Genomic DNA, 17,006 nt, shown 5'->3' on the forward strand with positions numbered 1-17,006 from the left:
TTTTAATACCATGTGCTCTATGTGCTCGTCTGCTTAGTCATGCCCGACTCTTTGCAACCCCACAGACAGTCCACCAGGCTCCTCTGTCCATGGGATTTTCCCTGACGCAGGGACTGAACCCACATCTCTTGTGTCCCCTGCACTGGCAGGCAGATTCTTGATCATTAGCACTACCCTTTTATTACTGTATCAGTGACTTAGCAAGTTACAGTTTTAATGCGAAGCTTCAGAAATTAAGAATGAGGACAACATAACTGTTCTTCGTAATTTGTCCCAGGGTATTCCCTATCACTTCAGGAAAATAAGGTAAATAGTCAAAAAAAGAGTAAATGTTAGTTATCTCCAAAATGTTTACTTGTAAGCAATACTCCTTTCTCCTTGTTCAGTCTATAACTTAAGAGTTCATCTAAACATGTCAACATGGAAGACACACAAATTTTTGCATTTTTGGTACCCTTATCACAACCAACTCCCCAAAGGAATGCATACAAAAATTTAAGACTGGAACTTCAGACTGTGGAGAGTGTGGATGAAAAAAAGACTCTAAATGCCCTGGCATAAAAAAATAAAGTACAGGAGCAGGTCAGGAGCTCACCAGCCTCATCAACATCATTAGGCTTTATCTTCTGGGTTAAGAAAAACACAAAGTGAGGAGACTGAAGATGAAAGAAAAAATCAGCTATTCAATTCACTAGCAACATCTAGAAACCTTATTAAGTGTAAAGCTTTACTGTAAAATCCTATCAAAGTACCAACAGTGATAAAGTGATCAAACATCATGACTTCTTGAAAACTGATATTCATAATCTTCAATAGAAAAAAAAAAAACAACCGAGAACCTGGGAGACCTACAAGAATTTAATTGTTTTTCAATTGCTAACACTTACCTTCTGTCTTGCCATTTTTCAACATATGTACTAGTCCCGAATTCTCCATTTCTACTATAGTTTTCATGTGCTTGGAAATGAGTTCCCTCTCAACCACCTTTACAATCGGCTCTTCAGTTGATTTGTCAAGGCAGTGCATCACTCGTTCTATTTCTTCATTAATTCTAGCTTCTACTTTCTTTATATATACTGAAGCACTGTTTTCTGCTAGAAATTTCTGGCTTTCCATCTGCAAACAAAAAGCATGATTTTTTTCTTTTTTAAACAAAGCAGCAAAATGTGCTTCTGCTTTCAACTCGGTTTCTACAGTGTTTCTCATAAACCAAACTAAATATCCCAAGCACTATTAACATTTTATGTACTGTCTATAAATACTCCTAGCATCAGCATATCCTTTAAAGCATTACATACAACTAAATTAATACATTATCCTTAAGCAGCATTTTTCAAACTTTGCCAGTGTATTCCGAATAGCAGAAAAAGTAAGCATATGCCAGTAAAAGTTGAAACTACACAATGAAGCATCTGACCTCAAGTGAGAGTGAAAAATTATTTGTTTTAATGTAAAATTATGCCTAAAAAGATTCATCCTATTTCTCACAGTTTTGCTGCCATACTGGTAGTTACTAAAGTCCTCCTGCCACCCTACTCCCACTCTCAAAGGAATATATATAAAGTCTGAGAAAGAGCTTTTCAATAACTATCAATCTTGTCTGCTAACACCAGTCTTACAGAGAAATCTCAGTAAGTTTTAAATGCTGACCCTGACTTTAACCTCATAATAAAATTAACAAATATATCTAAAAATTATATAATGTTAGACATATTAATATAAATGATATACAAATGTAATAGTATTTTCCATTCTCTTAATAAAAAGTAGTTTGAAATAATTAAGGTTTTTAGGTGTGTGTGATAATGGTGTGATACACATTATCACACCAAACAAAAATCATGGTGAGACAACCACTTCACTATTACATTAATATATATATCACTGTAATATATTTTGGAAACCTGACAATTTTCTACTTTATTTCTACACTGTAATGAAAGAAATTAAAACAAATGCAAATGTAAAAACACTGTAAAAAATATCCAGAACTAGTTGTTGCGTTATTAGAAAATAGTTTCCTACATCATAAAATTAGTATTTCATAAAGCATGGTTCAGGCTTACCAGTACAGGCCATAAAAATCTTCCTGATAGGTTACAAACTGATTTTTAAAAACCGTGGCGGGGGTGGTGGTAGGGTGATGTGGGCAGCAGTGTGCAAGTACGTTCGTTTCTTTATTGGTAAGTGACAGCAAAATTTCAGGAGTCCCACATTTATATACACCCAATGCCTGGAGATGGAGAAGGCAATGGCACCCCACTCCAGTACTCTTGCCTGGAAAATCCCATGGGCGGAGGAGCCTGGTGGGCTGCAATCCATGGGGTTGCAAAGAGTCGGACACGACTGAAGTGACTTAGCAGTAGCAATGCCTGGAGAATCCCAGGGAGGGGGAGCCTGGTGGGCTGCTGTCTCTGGGGTCACACAGAGTCAGACACGACCGAAGTGACTTGGCGGCAGCAGCAGGAGAAGGGGACGACAGAGGATGAGATGGCTGGATGGCATCACCGACTCGATGCACATGAGTTGGGGTAACTCCGGGAGTTGGTGACGGACAGGGAAGCCTGGTGTGCTACGGTTCATGAGGTCGCAGAGTCGGACACGACTGAGCGACTGATCTGAACGGCTCTTAAAAATGACCTACTGTAGAGTAATTGTAACTTTCTGCTTATTTTTAAAAAGTTTATTACTGAAATTGAATAGTAAAGTTTTAACTGAGTCTACTTTAGCAGTACTACAAAGCTCCTACTATAAACTGCTCAGATGGTTGAGGCTTTCAGGAAGAATGCCCAATTACCATGACTCTATAAAGACTGTCTTGTCTGTCACAGTACTCAGTCACTGTTATTTCATTACAAATCAGTACTAGTTTATCCTTACTTTTGGCCATTCAGTTGGTTTGGGGTTGTAGATACAGCTGCAAATTTGTATCTTATAATTTCCTCATCAATAGCTTTTAAGACATATAGATGCACTACGGGATCATACCTATTATCTTATCTATATTTACTAGTAAATTACCAAAAGCCTGAATAATAAGACTTCATTGGTGATGTACTGCCTGTGAATTTATGGCAAATTACAGTAACATATAAATATTATAAAACTTAAGGTTATTCCTTAGTTTCTATGTTTTAGAAACATATAAACATAAAATTTGTTAAAGATTTTTCTTTTTGATGGAGACCATTTTTAAAGATTTAATTAAATTCGTTACAACACTGTTTCTGTTTTACATTTTGTTTTTTGGCAGAGAGGCACGTGGGATATCAGCTGCCTGACCAGTGACTGAACCCACATCCCTGCACTGGAAGGCAAAGTCCCAACCACTGGACCATTAGGAAAATGCATATAATTTCAAAAAATCATAAAACAATGAAATCCTATAAAGCAATTATCCTTCAATTTAAAAATAAATAAATTAAAAAAAATCATATGTCTAAGTCCAACCTCTTTGATTTATTTCCAATAAGCTCCTTCACTGGAATGTGAGCATGTAGGGTTGGTGTGCTGAAGGGTATAAAATTTGCATTCTTTTCCCCAATGGGCCTCAGGACATAAAGGTCAAAGTGTTTAAATTAGTAACTATATTTGGTAATCTTAAGAACATCTTAAAAGTATGTATTTATATCTTATACAAATAAATACATAAGATATTTGTATCTTATAACTGATTACCTGAAAAAACTCTGCAGACATTTCCAAAAAAGGAGCCTCAAAATCTTCTTCATAGACTGATCGTCCTTCGAGACCTAATATCATTAACATCTGGCAAGCATTTCTTATTGCGCCTCTGTCAAAAGAAGTTAAACCACTTGATAGTAAAAACACATTAAAGATTCACGTGAAACATGCAACAGAAGTAGCGAGAAAGACTTTCAGAACAACTTTAACGAAAGTGCTCAATTTCCCATAAGCAACCGATTTATAACATGAGGATTTAGAACAATTTTAATTGGAAAGCACACGGTACAGTTATTTATCTCGAGTTGTCCTCATGCTGTTGTAACTTAGAATACGACTTAACAAAACGGGTACAAGTTCTCAGTCATTTTAGACTATGTTCGACATTTTTTTCTTCACATACATTAAGAATAAATGCTAACCAAAAGCCCCTTCAAAAAAAGACAAAGAGACAAACATGTTATCAAACAGAAAAAAGAAAAAGAACAAAATGTCAGCATTAAAAAATACACAAAAAATAAAAAAGATTAATGGTTGATTTGCTTCTTAAAGATATATTAAACAAAAGCTTTAGGATGGTTTCTTCTAAAAATAAATGTCTGCTTTTCAGTTAAAATCTAGCTAACTTTGCTAACTGTGACATAACGTTTTTGAGTATTTTTATAACATGCTGCTGCTAGACAAACTTAAAATTAAGACAGTGAATCAATTCTCAAGATATAACCACTAAAAACCGAAACCCAAAGAGTTTAGAAAGACTGTCATACCGGTCTACAACCTCTCCTTTCCGCTCCCTGGCAATCATATCCAATAGCGTCTGCCGGAGATGATCCCTAATACACCCATAGCGTACAACTTGATCTCGGAAAATAATTAATCCCAAATTGTAGACATTCTCCACATTATTTTGTTGTACATATACACGGTCCTGCAGTTAAAAGAAAATCGTAATATAAACATTAGTAAACTCTTGCGTACAGAAAAATAATCATTTTGTGTTACAAAAGCAAAGGAAATACAATTTCAAAAGTGGTCAATTTTTCAGGTGAGAAACACTTCAGGCAGCACGGAATTTTCTAGTACCTCCCAAGTTATATAAAAGTTATACATAGTTAAGTATTTACTATTTACAATGGCTACTGAAACAATGGTGATAGGTGAAGATCACCTATTTACCATAAGTAAAAGGGAGGGAAAAAAAGCACTCCACCCAGGGAGAGAGACAAGTCAGCAGAAAGGAGACAGGAGAAAGGTAGACAGCAGGCAGGCAGGTCTTCCCTTTTCCCCAAAGCCATACCCTGCATGAACATGGTTCTTATTTTCCTAAATACTGTACCTGAAGGTGATATTCTTTAAATAAAATCGAGAGCTAAATGAAATAGAGATACATGTGACTTAAGCTGGCTGCTTATTGGTAAATGTTGCTGCTAAGTCGTTTCAGTCGTGTCCGACTCTGTGAGACCCATAGACGGCAGCCCACCAGGCTTCCCGTCCCTGGGATTCTCCAGGCAAGAACACTGGAGTGGGTTGCCATTTCCTTCTACAATGCATGAAAGTGAAAAGTGAAAGGGAAGTCGCTCAGTCGTGTCTGACTCTAGTGACCCCATGGACTGCAGCCTACCAGGCTCCTCCGTCCATGGGATTTTCTAGGCAAAAGTACTGGAGCGGGGTGCCGTTAAATGTTAAAAGTTCCTAAATGCTTGTAACAGAGCAGCATTCAGTATTACATAATTAAAACACCCCTGGCTAATGCCATTTCGGATTATTTACTAGTAGTCAGTCATCTAACTTTCAAGTTCTTACCAGCATGTTACCAGTGTTTCACTTAATATAGCACAGATAATCCAAAATTATTGGTCATGGAAGGCTCATTTTGTGAAATACTTAGAAATCTGTATTTACATCAAGATACACTGAAATAAAACTACTCTTTTTCATTCACAAAAGGATTAGTAACAGAATTCCATTCTGTTCTTAACCAGGATGTCTCTGGGCTTTGGTGGGCCTGCAAACTTTGGAAGTTTTAAAAATTATTTTGTGTTTGTTCATATTAATACGTAAGTATTTTGGGAAGAGTCCATAGCTTTCACCAGATTCTTAAAGGAATCTGTAATCCCCAAACAAGATCCACTAAACTGTATCTCTGAACTTTCAAAGGAACACTGTACTAAAAGCAATACCAAATAAAGTACAAGCTAAGTAAACATGAACATCATATCATAATAGGCATTAAATGGCACTCATCTTTTTTTTTCCAATGGCAGGAAATGACATTTCTGTTTTTATGTAAAAATACAAATATACAAAATGCAAACATATAAAATTATAGTTGTACATAAAATATACATGTACTCATGACCTTTCTAACCAATTTTTATCTAATTTTTTGAGAGTAGTATAGCCTCTCTTCACAGACACTATTCCTCCAACTTTCATTCATCTCAAACAATGGTCCATTCCTACGCTACAAGGAAAGCTGCTCTTTTGTTAATCTTTGGTGCTTACTTTCTACATTTTATACCACATTTTTCAAACTGTGGTAGCAACTTCAGTTAAGTTCAAAATTTTCACCGGTGACTTCAATAAATTCCTGAATTTCACACTTCTTTCCTTGAGATCTTAAATTCTAAGTTTCACCCTGTGCACATACCTCTTTTTTTAACGGACTCACTTTTACTGAAGCTTACTCATGAACTTCAAGGTCCAACTCTCCCCCACCCTCCAGTATCATCCTGATTCTGGCTTACTTTTCAGCATAAAACAAAACGTATTCAATGAAAACTGACAAAAACCCAGTAATTCATAAAGCAATGAGAATTATTTTTATTATAAAAATAGTCACTCCAATTAAAGCATAAATTATTTATAAATTTTTTTCAATTTTGAACATAAATATCTATGGCACAGAATCTGGACCAAATATAGAATCACTCTTACCCAATGCCACCAAAACCAGTTAACTGATTAATTAAAGTGGTGAAACAGGAAAACCATTACATACATACACACACCACACTTGCACCTTAAACATTTTACTTTAAAACATGTGCGTGTTCACTAAAATACTTTTTATTTGAACATGCGTCCTGTTATTAGAGGTCAATGCTGTCTTTTTCAAATATACTCATTCAATGTAAATTGTCTAGCATTTCCACTTTCAGTTTTATTAAGATGGATCGTGACCAGAGACAATCGTGAGGCAATCTAACTGTAAAAGGCCTTCTAAATTTTTAGTTTCCACCCTAGACTTTTAAATTACCAAATAACCCAATACTTAGCGATTTGCCTTTGTCAAGTCTTTCCAAAACATTCAATCTAGTCTGCCAAATAACAAACTGTATTGTTTTACACACTATTCTACTGATTGACACAATATAAAATTATGTAGAAACAGGAAGTACAATTAGCATAATTTGAAAACAAATACAACTGACTCTCAGTAAGGAAAGCTCAACTGAAAAGAACAAGACAAAGATATACTGAAAAGTAGTGGGATAGCACTGAGAGAATGTCTACCAATCAGGCTTTTCACGGCTAGAGCAGAAAGTACTGTCAATTCCAGCAAGTACTGTCAAGCTTCAATGTATTACATGCCTCTGTAACCGTCAGCACATCTTGTAGGAGATATATAACATATATATACATAATACATATTAGCAAAGTTAACATATGCCTTCTAAAATACCTCTTTCTTAAGAAACCAAATGTTTCTAATTTAGGATAAGAGAAATGTCAAAGAACTAGATCGGATTTTATTGGTTTTGGAGAAAGGCAATTACCTTTAAGAATTACAGAACAAAAGATGCAGCAATGTAACCTTCAGAGTAAATTAAAAGTGTTAAAGTGAAAATTTTTAACGTTCCCCCTTTTGGCTTTATTGTAGTTAATTTATATGCCATAAAAAATTCACTCATTGTTAAGAGTATGGTTGAATAATTCACAGTCCATTTCTATACTGTGTAATCACTGCAATAATCCAGTTATAGAATATAGTTCCGTCACTCAAAAAATCCCTCCAGCCCTTCTGACATTAATTGTCACTATCAGCACCTCTGCTTTTTCTATAATTTCCTTTCCTGGACATTTCATAGAAGTGGAATCATATAATATGTAATCTTTTTGAGTCTCATTTTTTACTAAGCGTTAAGATTGCTAAGGTTCATTAATGTAACACATATTAGTATTTCTTTCCTGTTCAGTGCTGAATAGTATTCCACTGCATGGATATGCCACATTTAGTTTACCCATTTATCAGCTAATGGATATCCAGGGCTGTTTCAGTTTACCAGTTGTTTCCAGTCTCCTACAGGTAATGTTGCTATGCACACTTGGGTACAATCTTCTTGTAGGATGTATGCCTTTTTTTTTTTGGATAGATTTCTATGAGCAGAAGTATTGGCCACATGGAAATAGCCAAATTGCTTTCTAGAGTGGACATGTCAGTTACAGAATTCTTCTTAAGATGTCTGGCCCTACCATTAACTGCTGGTTTGATTCTGAGTAAATCATTTATCCACTCTGGTCCTGGGTAACACAAAGGGCTGGTAAAAATACTCTCTAAAACTCTGATTTCCTTTGAAGCTTAACTCTCTGATCAAGACTTAGCATATACTAGGGATCAAGACATGTATCACTATTACTTCTTTCCTTCTGTTATCAGTCTCCTCTGGCCTGGGTTTTTCCCCTCTCAATCCTAAACACAGTGATGCTATCATTCTATAACCATATGGCCTATGCTATGCTATGCTATGCTAAGTCACTTCAGTCGTGTCCGACTCTGTGCGACCCCATAGACGGCAGCCCACCAGGCTCCCCCCGTCCCTGGGATTCTCCAGGCAAGAACACTGGAATGGGTTGCCATTTCCTTCTCCAAATGCAGGAAAGTGAAAAGTGAAAGTGAAGTCGCTCAGTCGTGTCTGACTCTTAGCGACCCCATGGATTGCAGCCTAACAGGCTCCTCCATCCATGGGATTTTCCAAGCAAGAGTACTGGAGTGGGGTGCCATTGCCCTCTCCGCATATGGCCTATAGAAACTGCTATCTTGAGTCTTCTGGCAAAAAGACAGAAAGGGAGCCTGGTGCAGCTAATAAGCTCTTCAGGTATACTGCATACAGAGACAAACAATGCTTCAGAGTAGGAGAAGCCAGGTATAATGGGATCACATGGCTAGGGTATTCAAGGAAATCACACAAAATTTACATCCATGGAAAATAACTGAGGACATGGGAAATACTGATGCTAAACCCTGTCTTTCAATGTGAGACTGTCAAGGTGTATATAATGATCATAATTAAATGACATAATATTAAGAAAACCTGTTAACCCTGAAATTTGACTATGGATACCAGAGAACTAACAAATAGAGAAGGAAAACCTGCAACCTTGAGTGTGGCTACTTAAAATGAGTAATACCAAATGGTCATTTATATTGTTTGGTACATGTGATTGATAGCCATCAAGCAAAGTAAAAGCTACACATGCACACATTTAGGTGTTTACATGTGTATGAACAATAACGCAGGCACACATTCACAATAAACTTGTGATCTGCACATGATAAATATTAAAATATTTGCTGAATGAACGTGCTAAATCTTTTTACTGTTTATTAAGCACTATCAGAAGGACTTCAGCCTGTGGGTACACAAGAGCATTTCATAACAGATTCTAATAGAAATCTTTGTTAAAAAAATAAATGGCTAACTTTATGTTAATACAGTATCTATTTAGCTGTAATCATTTAAATCACTGCAGGACTTTTTATTTTGTATATGTGTCTATGTGATATCTAATTTGACCAAAATGTAATTTGTATGAGTTCAACTTCAGTCAGTTATCTACTAGAGAGATAAGCACAGGTAGAAAGTTGGTGGTTGCTTCTATTTGACTTTTTAAAGCCAAAATAAATTCCTTTTTAAGGCATTTTGAATTCAAAAATGTTCTGAAAAATCCATGTTTCATCACTACAGAGATAAAACTACATTTAAAATCTCTATGGTTCCCTCTCGGGAACTGCTATTCCTAGGCTAAGCAAACCTTTTCCCCTTAACTGACAGCTTCACCGAGACACCTAATTCACCTCGATACCTAAATACCTAACTAATATATAAGAGGTCAAACTCAGAATGCAAAAGTATTCTCAGATGGTCCAAGACACACTATGCAAAAAGAAAATTTTTTAGGAAAGCTAAATCTATGCAAAGTCAAGAAATGACTGTGTAAGTGGGCTAAACAGTTTCATGGAGTCAGGGATAAATAAAAACAGTAACAAAAATTTGGTAATGAAGTTCAAAAAGTAACTCATACTATTTAATTTACCCACAATAAATGGTTTGGGAAATATTTTCAATCAACAGTCATCACGTCATGAAACAGCCAAGGAAAGAACAAATTATAAGCTCTTTCAGTATCATTCATATCTAGTCTCACCGAACAATGTTTTCTTGTAAGATTAAATGGGTACTCAGGGAGCAAATTCTAACCTTTGGGTAATATTCAAGTCTGAAAACTTAGTACTATAAATATATATACAACATTCCTTTGCCTCAATTATAAAATTTAGGGCAGATCTTCATCATTTTTTTGCTTCTAATTCCAGTAGTTCAGTACTTTCGGTAACAACACTAAGGAACTAGGAGCAGTTATGGTTTAGTACTCGTTTGTCTACACTTCCTGCTTGATCCCACTTATGACCAATGACAGCTCTTTAGGCAAAGAGCACTTTTTGAATCTAAGTGTATAGCTCTGAAAGTTGGTTTATCAAGTACATTGCCAAGATGGTTAATAAAACTTAATTCTTCTCTCACTTTCACTCATTTTTCTTTCCCACATCTCAAGGCAAGATGACCTATAACTGCTTTCATTTATTTTTTTTTACAAGAGAACAGAAAAATAGGAATGTAAATCAGGTTAAAAATCTTTATCAATACTAAATATTTATCCTACTCATAAACTAGAGATAAATCCTGAAAAATTAGACTCATTTAAAAGAAAAGACACACACAAGAAAATACCGCTATAATAAGTAGCTACTGTAGGTTTGAACCTACTTTCCCAAATTTAATCACCAGGCAATCTTTTACCAACAAGTAATAAATTTAAGTGTTTTCAAAAACAGGGTTCACTTTCTAACCACAAGTTAAGATGGATTAACACAATGAAGATAGAAATAGAAAGTTTAAAAACAAAACAAAACCCCAGAAAAGCAACAAAAAGGTTCTATGGCAGAGTTTACAGTAGGGGTAAAAAAGTCTAATCAGAGCAACGGTTGAAGAAGTGTCCCGATATTTTTACAGAATGCTAGTGTCTGACTACATTGCTGAAAAGGCATCCATAAGATATGAAATAGTAAACTGCCCAGATTAATACTTCTGAATTTAACAGAAATGTTACTGGTTAATTCTGGATAAAGTGAATGAAAAAGCACAGGATACAGTGTCCAAAAACCTGGCTTGAAAACTTAGCTGCATAACTAAAGTTCAAAGTCATAATTTCCACCAATATAAAATGGGCCCCAATCTCCCTCTTGGGAACATGAAGGCCGTTTAAGGCTGTGCAGCTCCAAGAAATTCTATTATTTAAAAAAGTCTTTTTACTGAATGTTACAATATTACTTCTGTTTTATGTTTTGGTTTTTTGGCCATGAGGAGTGTAGGATCTTAGCCCCCTGAGGAGGGATGGAACCCACAGGTCCTGCATTGGAAAATGAAGTCTTAACCACTGGAACGACCAGGGAGGTCCCCAAGAAATTCTACTTTAAAATAATTCCCGTTCATCTCAAGAACTGTATCTTAGGATATGTGACAAAACAAACCCCTAGTCATGTTTCTCTAAAGCTATATAACTTGCACCGAATCACAAAATAAAAGCACTGTTTCCTACTGCAAAATTTCACCAATGTAATGGTGGGGAATAAAGCAACAACGCTAGAATACTGTCCCTATTAGAACCATACCAATTTTAATAATGTGATTATAAGATTTTTAGAAAAGAAGACCTGTATCAGAGAAGCGATATCATTCAGTGTTCATAAGCACAGATTTATGAGCCAGACAGGCTGTCTTGATCCTATCTCTACCATTTACTAGGTGTGACCTTAACATCTGTGTTTGTTTCTTCAATATAAAATAACACCTATCTCAAAAAGCTATTATCACGTACTTTCACTCTTTGTCTTGAAAGAATACCCTTTATAAAACAAACTCCTTTCACAATAACTATAAAAGTAAGCTACAATATTACCACCTCACAGCCATCAAGATAGTTACTATTAAAAAGGAATAATTATTCAAAAAGATACATGTACCCTAATGTTCACTGCAGCACTACACGGAAGCAACCTAGATGTCCACTGACAGATGAATGGATAAAGAAGACGTGGTATATATATACAAAAGAACATTGTTCAGCCATAAACCGGACTGAAATCGAGCCATCTGAAGGGATGTGGAAGAACCTAGCGGCTGTCATACAGAGTGAAGAAGTCAGAAAGAGAACAACAAATACTGTATATTAACACACATATATAGAATCTAGAATAACGACACTGATGAACCTATCTGCATGTAGAGCATGAACTTATAGACATAGCAGGTAAAGGAGAGGGTGGGATAATGAGAGTAGCACTGACACATGTACATTACCATGTGTAAAACAGATAGCTAGCAAGAAGTCATTATATAGCAGAGTTCAGCCCAGGAGGAAATATACTATGTATACATACAGCGGATTCACACTGCTGTACAGCAGAAATTAACACAATATTGTAAACCAGTTATACTGCAACTTTAAAATAAAAGGTAAAGAAAGGAAAAACAACAAGCACATAGTGAGAATACGGAGAAATCGGAATTCTTGAATATTGCTGGGAATGTAAAATTGTTCAGCTGCCATCGAAAAATAAGATGGTAGTTACTTAAAAATTAAGAATAGAATTATCATGTAATCCAGCAATTCTACTGTCTGGGTTTATACTCAAAAGATGGGTCTTAAAGAAATATTCTTACACTCCTATCCATAGCAGTGTTATTCAAAATAGCCAAAGGGTGGGAAAAAAATCCAAGAGACCATTGACTTGCGAATGGAAAAGCAACTGTAGCATATCCATATGACTGAGTATTACTCAGCCTTAAAAAGAAAGACAATTTTAAAAACTGACGTAACACATTTCACGTGTAAAACATTATGACTTCTGTATACACTACAACGTGCTCACCACAAGTTCAGTTTCACCATCTTGCCTTGCCCTCACTCCCCTTTCCCTCTGTTAACCACTAATCTGTTAAGGAAAGAAACTCAGACTCAGATTACAACATGGATGAAACTTCAGTTGCAAAAGGACAAATATTCTATGATTCCACTTTTAAGAGGTAGCTAGAGTGGACTAATTCATACAGTCAGAAAGTACAGTGGTGGAGACCAGGGGACTGAGGAATAGGGTCGGGGGGGATGGGGAGTTACCGTTTAATGGGTATCAGTTTTGCAAGGTGAAATTCTAGAGATGAATGGAGGCAATGATAGCTGTGTAACAGTATGAATGTATTTAACATCATATGTATTTTAAAATAAAACAAACAAACAAATACTGTTTAAAAGCATCAAAGAGCACCAAAAGCCATCTGGATTTGCAGGACCAATGTTCTGGGAAAAAGGCAAGTATACTGAGAAGAGTCCTACATTTGCCTTCACTCATTCCCTTGGGTCATCTGTTGTTCTCACAATACTTGGAGGCCAAGCAGAAAGTCACAGGTGGAATGGCTATCAAGTAGCCAAGGCTTCTGAGGCAAAAGTCTAAAGAAAAGAACCAAAGTTGTGCAAGCAAACTTCACTGAGACGTTTACTGACACATCATCTAAGCATGGATGAGACACCAAAACTCCAAACAGAAAGCAGCGCAGGGAGACTAAGAGCTGAACAGAGACTGCCAGAAGACCTGCAGTGGGGTCAAGTCAGTGTTATCTTAAGGCGCACTAATGTGGAGACCAAACCGTAAACAACTCAGGCTTCTGACTGAGACCCCAGAAGGGATGGTCTGAAGAAAACAAAAAGGCAAACTAAAAACAGATCAACCTTAACAAAGCCTAAAAGCCAGTTTCATCTAGATTATGGTGATCTGCCCATACTGTGCCTGTCTGCCAGAAGAAAACTGCATTTCCTAAGAAGGAAGGTTATCATCACTCAGGGCCTCCACAAATTTTCATATACAATGTTGGAAAAGTTACCAGGCACAACAAAACAAACACCCCAGGATCCAATGTCTAAAAACTAAGAGGAAAAGGCCCCCAGAAGTCAAAGTATTCTATACTCAAACTATCCAGAAGTGTTTAAGAACAAACCAACGACAAACAAATTTAAGTAAACTGTAAATCAAGGGTCTGTGTTTTAATCTCTAAATCCCTAAAATGATAATAATAAAAGCATATATAAATAATAGCTAATGGGGGAAGGGGGTATAGTAATAAAACATACTTGACTCACCTAAAAGAAGTAAAGAAAACTGAAAGAAAAAAATCAATAAAGAACAGATGAGACAAATAGAAAAAAGAAAACCACAGCAGGATGGCAAACATAAACCCCAATGTGTCAGTAATCACATTAAACATAAAAGAACTACATGCTTCATTTTAAAAACAAAGATAATCAGATGGGGTTAAAAAGCATGTTACTATTTGGTACTTACAAGTGACACACCTTAAATATAAGCAGACAAAAAGGTGAAAAGCAAACAGTTGGATGAAGTTTGCTATGAAAACATTAATTATAAGAAAGCTCATACTAATACTAGACAAAGTAGTCTTTTAGCAGGAAGTATTACTAAAGATAAAGAAGGATATAATCCTAAATTTATATTCACTGTATAACAAAACTTAAAAATATATAACCTAAAAGGAGAAATAAGACCCAAATCAAATCTGAAGATTTTAATATTTCTTGGTAGTTGATAGAACAGGCAGACAAAAAAATTAGTAAAGATGGGTAAGATCTGAACTTGATTAGTAAATCTGACCAATTGATATATACACAACACTTTCTCCAACAACTGCAGATTGAAAAACTGAAACCAACTGAAATTAAAAACTTCTCTTCAAAGACACCATTAGGAAAAAAGATATCTAGAATGAAAGACAATATCTCACAATACATTTATTATTTGATGAAGTATTTTTATCCAGAACATACAAAGAACTCTCTCAAATTTTTTAAAAAATCAGAAAACCCACATTAAAAAAAAATGGGCAAATGTGTAGTTTAATTTGTTATACACAAGTGTTCATCATTCAGTCATCTCCGACTCTTTGTGACCGTATGGACTGTAGCCCGCCAGGCTCCTCTGTCCATGGGATTCTCCAGGCAAGGATACTGGAGTGGGTTGCCATTTCCTTCTCCCTGTTATAAATTGTTTTTAAAAAAATTAAAAGGGGACTTTTGAATTAGTGGTTAGAATAACTGCTGTAACTGCTACAGTATCTAATATTTTTGCTGAGTTTCTAAGTATTCTAATAATAATGGTTTTAAATAACTTCTGATGACAATTTTTGTCTAAATCCTTAGAAAATCACTTCTTTAATGAGAATTTTACCATCAGATTCAAAATTTAAAAATGAGAAAACAGTGCTAAAATTTCTAATATGCTTTCTTAGCTTACACTTGGATCATTGATAAAAATCACTTTTCTTAAATTATAGGCTTGGGAAAACAGGATTATCTACCCAAATGCGATGTCCACATCATAAAACTGCCCAATGACAGAAGAAATTGGAAAAAGAAACCCAGTTGTTTAGATAGTGTTTGACATATAATACACATTCACAGCATACCTGCTGAGTGAATTTATCCACATAAGCAACAAAGGTGAATAAATGTTAGCTCAACTCTGTGTAAATAAATTATCATAAACATATAAGTGTGTGTGTATGTGTCAGTGTGTGTGAGTGTGAAGTCTCCTTTATTGACAAAGTTTCATCTTCCTTTCCTACACCAAGGTATCTGTGCTCTATGAGTGCACCTCCACAGGACCTACCCATGATGGATTAACCTGCTTGCAACCCACTCCTGTGTTCTTGCCTGGAGAATCCCAGGGACAGGCAAGCCTGGTGGGCTGCCGTCTATGGGGTTGCAGAGAGTCGGACACGAATGCAGCGACGTAGCAACAGCAGCAGCAGCAGTAGCAGTAGCAGCAACAGCAGCAGCCTCCCTCCCTAAACTCAATGTCATGGATTGCTACATCATCACTGCACACACAAAAAAACAGTTCACAGGGCATAAGTAATCAAAAGTGTTCATGGTTCTGTTAATTTGCTGAAAGGGGAACTTAAATGGATGGCAAGGAAGGAAATCCAAACTATCAAGCCCAATATGCTTAACCTTTACAGTACTTATGATGTTGCCCTGGTTTTATTTTACATAAATGCCCAGTACTCGGCTTCTGAACTAACCATAAAAAGACACCAAGGTATTATACTATCAGTCACAAATGCAAAAACTAGAGCACATATGGGGAGCCCGTCTTGTACAGGCCCTTCTTGCAAAAGGAGTAAGTTAAAGAAAAAAAAAAATTAAAAAGTGTGAAGCTTAACAGCCCAAAAGCCACATCCTATTTTCCTCTAAGATATCATTTTGAAAGCAGAGAAAGTACCAAGAAGACTTTAAACAACCTATCTGTGCTCCTCTAGAATACAGCTGTTTTCAAACTTTCCTCAGTGCTCAATCTAGAATACAGTAAAGAAGAAATATTTTTTTGGATCTAAAAAGTACCAAAATCTACAAAAGAAAATGCAGACTCTCAAATTCTGTGATCTCCATGTTCTCATCCTATCTTCTGGTATCCAAGGACATACAAATCCTTGGTAGCTTTAGCAAACAGCTTATATTATCTCTCAACTTGGTTCCTTGATATCACCTCTGATAACTGTAATTTCCATAATAATGACCAATTTGACACACTCCTTACAGATGCCTAAATTTTCATCTCCCATCTTATCAGGAATCCCTTCACCCACATATTGAGATGGACAGACTTTCAGCTTCATCATTATAAGACCTCAAATATCTCTTGTATTAAAGGTCCTCTTTTTCCTCCCACCTCTCCCTGTGTACATTTCAACAGCTCCTCACTTCAACTAGAACTTCATGTCTACTGATCTCTAACATGGAACACTTGTTTCCTGGGAACTTGTGATTCAATTGCCCGCTTCTTAAAATAGCACAGATTGACAACCAACAATTTTAACAATGCTACGATCTTAGAATTATTCCCCGTACCCAATAAGCCAAATTGAATTCGTAGGTTTTCCTTAGCTTTTGAATATTCTTCTCTGAGATTG

At 36.0% G+C, this 17,006-nt stretch overlaps 1 protein-coding gene across 3 annotated transcripts in view; it reads right to left on the bottom strand.

The window, feature by feature from the left end:
- The window catches only part of CUL3 (cullin 3), a 112,334-nt gene that overhangs the window by 29,558 nt on the left and 65,770 nt on the right, over positions 1 to 17,006 (bottom strand). For all 3 annotated transcript variants that reach the window (XM_061386520.1, XM_061386525.1, XM_061386533.1), the window contains 3 exons: positions 4,452 to 4,612; positions 3,679 to 3,793; positions 888 to 1,116 (listed from right to left, as the gene is read on the bottom strand). In XM_061386520.1, coding sequence (XP_061242504.1) covers positions 888 to 1,116; positions 3,679 to 3,793; positions 4,452 to 4,612 — 505 coding nt within the window. The remainder of the gene's footprint in view (positions 1 to 887; positions 1,117 to 3,678; positions 3,794 to 4,451; positions 4,613 to 17,006) is intronic.

This window comes from Bos javanicus, chromosome 2 (assembly GCF_032452875.1).
Source record: "Bos javanicus breed banteng chromosome 2, ARS-OSU_banteng_1.0, whole genome shotgun sequence".
Lineage (NCBI taxonomy): Eukaryota > Metazoa > Chordata > Mammalia > Artiodactyla > Bovidae > Bos > Bos javanicus.